General features: G+C 38.7%; 1 protein-coding gene across 2 annotated transcripts in view; it reads left to right on the top strand.

Annotated features, from left to right (window-relative positions):
* Atl3 (atlastin GTPase 3) overlaps positions 1 to 7,504 on the top strand; it is a 43,574-nt gene that overhangs the window by 19,636 nt on the left and 16,434 nt on the right. For both annotated transcript variants that reach the window (XM_028770952.1, XM_028770951.1), the window contains exons 4-8: positions 33 to 137; positions 1,737 to 1,787; positions 3,611 to 3,667; positions 3,936 to 4,028; positions 4,898 to 5,036. In XM_028770952.1, coding sequence (XP_028626785.1) covers positions 33 to 137; positions 1,737 to 1,787; positions 3,611 to 3,667; positions 3,936 to 4,028; positions 4,898 to 5,036 — 445 coding nt within the window. The remainder of the gene's footprint in view (positions 1 to 32; positions 138 to 1,736; positions 1,788 to 3,610; positions 3,668 to 3,935; positions 4,029 to 4,897; positions 5,037 to 7,504) is intronic.

Below are 7,504 nucleotides of genomic sequence, written 5' to 3'. Positions count from 1 at the left end.
TCTTTCTTTCTTTCTTTCTTTCTTTTTTTAAGGTTGCAGTTGTTCTGATGGATACCCAGGGGGCCTTTGATAGCCAGTCAACTGTGAAAGATTGTGCTACCATTTTTGCGCTAAGCACTATGACTAGTTCTGTTCAGGTAAGATCCCCTCTGTTCCTTTCCTTTGTCCAATTCCCCCTTTGCCCTTCTCCTCTTTCCCCCCTTTCCCGTTTCCTCCCTCTCTCCCTTCTGGAAATTCAGCCTAGGATTTTAAAAATGCAAGGCATTTCTACAGTGAGCTCTGTAGTCTGTCAATTATTTTCTGTTAATACAATTTTTGTGGTTGTATATGAGTGATTTTTTTTTTTAACTTAATTTGTTTTTTCAAGATAGGGTTAGTCCTGGCTGTACTCGAATTTACTCTGTAGACCAGGCTGGCCTTGAGTTCACAGACATCTGCCTGCTTCTGCCTCCTGAGTCCTGGGATTAAAGGCATGTACCACTACCACCTGTCTATGAGTGTTCTTTTTAGACTGTGTTTCAGTTTGCTTTTCTGTGGCTGTGATAAACTACTCTGATTAAAACCAACTTGGGGAAGAAAAGGTTTATTTGGCTTACATTTCCAGGTCACGGTCCTTTATGGAGGGAAATCAGGGCGGGAACTCAAGGTAGGAATTTGGAGATCTGGAGACAGGAACCATAGAGGAGTGGACTTTTTCCTGCTCATGCTTAGCTACTATATATAATTTATACACACACACACAAAGATTAGGATTCCTACGTACACTTGCCTGCTTCTTCATGAAGCCATACTAAGTATAATAAAATAAAGCTTAATACCAGATTCACAGGATAAAGAGGACATGAAATATGACAGTACAAAGAAAAAAAAATATATAGTTATTTATTTCAGGCCTATTTGCCTAGGAGTGGTGCCACTTAACAGTGGACTAGACCCTCCCATATCAGTCACCAATCAGGAAACTCTATTTCTGGCTCAGTGGTTGAGAGCACTGGGTACTCCTCTAGAGGACCTGGGATTAATTCCTGGCACCTGCACGACAGCTCACATCTGTTTGTAACTACAGTTTCTGGGGATCCATGGCACTAAGCCTGCATGTGGTGCACATACCTGTGCCCTTGTACCACCTACCCATACACATAAATAAAATAAATCTTAAAGAAAATTTCTTTCAGTTATAGGCATAGGACAATCTAATTGAAGAATTATTCAGTTGAAGTTTCTGATTTCCCAGGTGACTTCAGGGTTGTGTCAAGTTGTCAATAAAATTTAACCAGCACAAACTATACATATAACTTAAGCTCTTAGAATCACAAAAATAATTATTTTTTTCTACTTATATAATTATATACAAAATATTTCAAGAAAATCTCAAACCTCTTAAACTATTTTAAACTATAAAGAAGGAATTTTGTGATATTTAGCCTTATGTTTTATTTTTTTTCAAAAGACAGATTATACTGCTCTCTCTCTGTGTATTATAGAAGTATGTATGTTTTATATATATATATATACATGTTTATGTACATATGTGTATTTATTTATATATGTATGTACATGTACATATATACACACACACACACACACTATACACATATATATGCCTTCATGGAGGATATACATATAATCTAAAATGCAAATTTTCAATTATACAAAGCTCCATCCAGTGTTCTAAACTTATTTGGGACTTGTTTGAAGTAAGCCAGGATGTTATCAATTTTGATTTTGTTTTCTAGATTTACAATTTGTCCCAGAATATTCAGGAAGATGATCTTCAGCAGCTTCAGGTAATAAGAAATGGTAATGGGAATAGTGGGTAAATGGTAAAATATCATGTGTTTTCTATCCTATATGGAATCTGGACATGAAGCGGGTGTGTCTGAGTACAGGAAGGAGACCGGAGAGGAGGAGGGATAGGATGAAAAGGCTGTGGCTGGGTGGGTGCTGGGAAGAGCACCTTGGCCATTGAAGTACCTGCTGTGCAAGCATGAAGACCTGAGTTTGAATCTCTAGCACTCACGTGAAATGAACAACCAGGTGAAGTAGTGCATGCCTTTTATCACAGCACTCAAGAGGTAGAGGCAGGTGAATTTGTAAGTTTGAAGCCAGGCTGGGCTACATAGTGAGTTTCAGCATGGTGGTCTGCTAATCCCAGTGTTGGAGAGGTAGAAATAGGTTATCTGGAGCTTAATGGCCAGTAGTCTAGGAAACTGGTTAGCTTAGGGTCAGTGAGATACTGTCTCATAAACTAAGGTTGAAAGGTATAGAAGAAATCTGACAGTAACCTCCGATCTCACATACACGTGTATATATACACTAACATGTACATTTACATGTACATACAACATACACATTACACAAACATCAGCAACACAGTACAGACATAAACATAAAAATAAAAGAAAAGCGAACAGCTGTAGGTATGTATCCTTCATAATTTTATTTGTTTTTTTTGTTGTTTGTTTGTTTGTTTTTGAGACAGGGTCTCTGTGAGTACTGGGCCAGCCAAGGCTTTTGGGGATTGAATTTGGGTTGGGTTCTTAGGCTTACATTCCTAAAAGCCTTTACCTACTGAATGATTTCCTTGGCCTCAAGGCTAGATTTTTATTGTTGTTAAGACTATATATACATACTACTCTTGGATTTATTTCTCTGGTAGAGGGTAGAGACCTAGGGGGAGACTTCCAAACATTTCTTTAGTTGGTAGTCTTCCTCACCCCTCTTGGGAGGAACTCCGCTTTTCATTTCTCAGTTGTTTAAGGATTCTATTGAGAGAATATTTTACTTCTTGTGCCTGTTTTTTCTCATTTTGTTAACAGGGCAGAAAAAGTCAGAACTGGACACTTGCTGTCTGTTTATTTTCTTCTGTGGTGTTTGTGACAAGTTCTTTATACTACCATATTATTTCATGTCCTCCTTGCCCTGTGAATTTGATATTAAACTCTATTATACTTAGTGTGGCTTCATGGAGAAGCAGGCAAGTGTATGTGGGAAACCTAATCTTAGTGAATTCATTCAGTCATTTGAATTGGATAGCTACTTAGGATGGTGCCAGGACTTTTGCTGTTGGAGATAACAGGATGCACCAAATGGGAATGTCCCTGCATACTGGTCTGACTGCTCCTAGTGACTCAAAAATGCTCATGGTGATTAAAGGTTACTACGCCCAGCCAAATGAATATTTAAAATTTTTTTTTTAGATTTATTTTATGCACATGAATATTTCACCTGAATGTATAAATGTGCCTGGGGTTGGATCCCTTGGAACTGGAATTTGTGAACCTCTATGTGGGTGCTAGGAATTGAACCCTGGTCCTTTGGAAGAACAAATGTTCTTAACTTCTGAACCATTTCACTAGCTCACAAATATTTTGCAAAAGAATACCTTAAAATTATTCTAAATAGCCGGGCGGTGGTGGCGCACGCCTTTAATCCCAGCACTTGGGAGGCAGAGGCAGGCGGATTTCTGAGTTCGAGGCCAGCCTGGTCTACCAAGTGAGTTCCAGGACAGCCAGAACTACACAGAGAAACCCTGTCTTGAAAAACAAAACAAAAAAAAATTATTCTAAATAAAGTTGTTCTACAAGCCATTAACTTTTCTTTTTTAAAGCTCTTCACAGAATATGGCCGTCTGGCAATGGATGAAATTTTCCAAAAACCTTTCCAGGTAAAGCACTGTGAATGTCATTCATATTTTTGTTTAGTTTATAGTTCAGAAGTTACAGCTCACAACCTAGATCTACTTGTTTTTATTCTAACCTATAAGCTACAGGTGTGTTTTTTTTTTTTTTTTTGAGACAGTCTTGCTATATTACTCAGGCTGGTCCCCTTCAGCATGCCCTTGACCCCTTTGAAACGATTAGCAGAAAATATTACAGTAATCTTGAATATGCACTTGTACAGTGCTGTAATTCTGTTCTGCTCTGTCACAATAGACACTGATGTTTTTGATTCGAGATTGGAGTTTCCCTTATGAATATAACTATGGGCTGCAAGGAGGAATGGCATTTTTGGATAAGCGTTTACAGGTAAGTAGGAAATCTGAATAGTTTTCTAAAGGTAATAACTTTTCCATTTGCTTTTGAATATTGTCTTTAAAGCATATCATTGAAAATGATAGTTAAATTTTTGTAAATATTAGTATAAACCAATATAGTTTTTTGTTTAAAAAATTTAAAATTTCATATATTTATTTGTGTGTGTGATAGAAAAAGAGGGGAAAGTACTTCAGTACTCATGTGAAAGTCAGATGACACCTTGTAGAAGTTAGTTCTTTCTGTTCACCATGTGGATCTCTGGGATTACACTCAGGTTGACATACTTGATGGCAAATACCTTTGCCTGCTTGGAGGAAGATGGCTATATTTCTGGTCCTAGTATAAGTTTTTTCATGGTAAAATTGAAGAACCAGGGTATATAATATATAGGCATATGGAGAAGACTTCTGAGCAAAAGGCCTTTGTAATTATACTTTCTAGTTATTTTGAATCAGATTCTATGTGTGCCTTTAGAATATCATGTTTAGAATTGTACTTCTGTTCTTACTCAATATTATTTACTTTGGCGTATATTTAAACAAGCCTAGCCTGTTCCCTAAAACCAAAGCACAGGAGACCTTTGTCAGTCATTGTTAGCTTAGTGGATTCTCCTTCTGGCCAACAGGCTTTCTGTTCTTCTTACGTGTTGCATAACACCTTTGAAAACCAAGTCTTCTGTCTCTACTCTCTGTTAGCTATGGGAGCCTTGTACACTTTCTACTTCTTGGGGCTCTGGCTCTTTCCATTGGTCGCTCTGATCTGTCATTCGTTAAGTCTTCTTTCCTTTGTCTTTATGCTAATGGATGCTAGTGAAGAATACCAAATTGTTTTTGGCTTGTAAACTTGATTTTCCTTGGCAGGTGAAGGAACATCAACATGAAGAAATTCAGAACGTTCGAAATCATATTCACTCATGTTTCTCCGATGTCACCTGTTTTCTCTTACCACATCCAGGGCTCCAGGTGGCCACAAGCCCTGAGTTTGATGGAAAATTGAAAGGTGTGTTACAGTCATTACTATTGTACATGTGATTTGATCTTTGGAATTCTATAATGAGCAGTGAGAATCAGTTATGAATCGAATGGAGGCTTATGAGAATGAATGTGGTCTCAGGCAGAATAGTATTAGTATAGTTCAGATTTCCCTCCTGACTTTACTATACCCATAAGAAGTATTTTGTCTGTTTCATTAACTAAAAATGAAGTAATGTTCTTCAGGGCTGTTAGCATTCTGTCTAAGCTCCACCCCACAGTTACCTGGCAGTAGCCAGGTAGGCCTGACCCACTATAAAAGGGACTGCTTGCCCCTTTCTCGCTTTTTTGCCCTCTTGTTTCTCTCTTGCTCTCTTTCCTTCTTGCTCCCACTCTGTTCTCTCTCCCCTTCCCCCAACCTCTTTCCACATGCTCATGGCCAGCCTCTACTCCTCTACTTTTCTACTCTCTCTCTGCCTTTCTCTGCCTCTACTCCCTTCTTGACTCCCCTCCCCATGCCCTGAATAAACTCTATTTTATGCTATACCATCCTGTATAGATGAGGCTGGTCCCTCAGGGGGAAGGGATGCCTCAGCATGGGTCCACTGAGACACCCTCTTCCCTCATACCTCACCACACGCCATAGAAAATATCCCCTTCTCTATCTTTTTGTAAAAACAACAAGGGCTCTAAGAAATGTAGTTTCTGCTTTATAAGAGATCAAAGTGCTAAATGAAGGAAGACAAACCTAAAACATCCATTATTTTTCAAGTCCAAATATCTTCCTCAGGAAAAGTACCATGATACACATCCAAGTACTGTTTCAACTCCTTTGTGCTTTTACCAAAATCTGATGCTGGATCATAGGCTAATGTCAGGCGGTGCTGGGTCATTGGTAGGTTAGAGAATCAGAGTTGGGATGCTTGGGTACCATTATCTTATTTTTGTTCCTTATTCCTGGAGGCTCTGAGTCACCTAATGGCTGGCCCACAGTTTATACTTGTTAAGCAGTTTGTTTATACTGATCTGAGTCTCTTTATTTTCTCTAAAATACTGATAATAGTAGCTGTCAGCTTTGCAGTCCAGTTGGGTTCCTAGTGTTGTGCAAAACACTTTAATACTAAGCTCACAGTAATTCCATGAAGTTACATCATTTCATTTATCTCTATATCAGGAAGCTGGCAAAAATGAGGAAAGTTAATCAACTCACTCAAAGTTCTCAGCTAAAAGCAGTGTGGCAGAGGTGCACATCCGGGTACTGGTACCTTAAAATCCACACCGTGGAAATAGAAGTTCATTGTTGTTTGGAGGAAGTCTTTAGAGAGTATGTACATGTTGAGTTACCAGAGCAACTTGCCTTTTAAAAATAGCCTCGTAAATATGAAATATATAATTTTCATTCTATTTGATTTAGTTGATCTAAGAAGAATAAATATATTTGTCTAAGTCAATATGTACAGACATGAGATTAGAGAAAAAACTCAGTAAGAGTGCTCTTGGTTCTGTTCTTAGCACCCACATTAAATGGTTCACAACTATTTGTAACTGTAGTTTCAGAGAATATGATACCCTCTTCTGGCCTTCCTGGGTACTGGCATGAACATAATGCACTTGTGTACATGCTGCCACACACAAACTAAAATGGAAACTTTGCATTTTTTAAGGTTTATTCCATGTGTATGAGTGTCTTGCTTGCTTGTATGAATATATAGCACGTATGTGTCTTGTGGCTGAAGAGCTCAGAAAAGTGTGCTGGATCCCCTGGAATTAGAGTTATCTGTTGTTGTGAGCCTCATGTAGATGCTGAGAACTGAACCTGGGTCCTCTGCAAGGGCAACAAGTATGCCTAACTGTTGAGCCATTTTCCCTCTTTTTTTCTTCAAAGATTTATTTTTTTATTTAATGTGTATGGTGTTTTGTCAGCTTGTATGTCTGTGTACCATATGTGTGCAGAGGCCAGAAAGAGGGTGTTTGATCTTCTGGAATTGGAGTTAGAGGTATTTTTGAGCCATCATGTAGGTGCTGGAAATCAAACTGGAATTTTCTGGAAGAGCATTGCTCTTAATTGCTGAGCTACTTACTCTACTTCCCCACCCCCATTAAGAAATCTTTTAAAAAGATTTACAGACCAGTTGGTCTAAGTGCTACGAAACACTGAATTTGAAAGATATAATCGTTACCGTCTGTTTGACACTTGAGTGATGTGTTAAGTGATTGGCAGCTTTCTTAAAGGGGAGGATACTATGAGATCTCGTTGCTCAGTGATTGAGAGATTCAAGAGCAACGCCTGGGTTTGGTAGAAATATCTGCTTAGGTGAACAGTGGAGCTAGAACCTGTTACCTTAAAAATTGGGAGAGAATTTTTCAGAGTTAAGTAGGGAGAGAAAGTTAAGTGCATTCGTGTGTTTGTATGTGTGTGTGTGTGTGCATGTGCGCGCGCGCGCGCGCGCGTGAGCGAGAGAGAGAGAGAGAGAGAGAGAGAGAGAGAGAGAGAGA

Source organism: Grammomys surdaster, unplaced genomic scaffold (genome assembly GCF_004785775.1).
Source record: "Grammomys surdaster isolate TR1022 unplaced genomic scaffold, NIH_TR_1.0 205, whole genome shotgun sequence".
In the NCBI taxonomy this organism is placed as follows: domain Eukaryota; kingdom Metazoa; phylum Chordata; class Mammalia; order Rodentia; family Muridae; genus Grammomys; species Grammomys surdaster.
The sequence above is the reverse complement of the archived record's forward strand: the minus strand, read 5'-3'. Positions and strand labels throughout refer to the sequence as shown.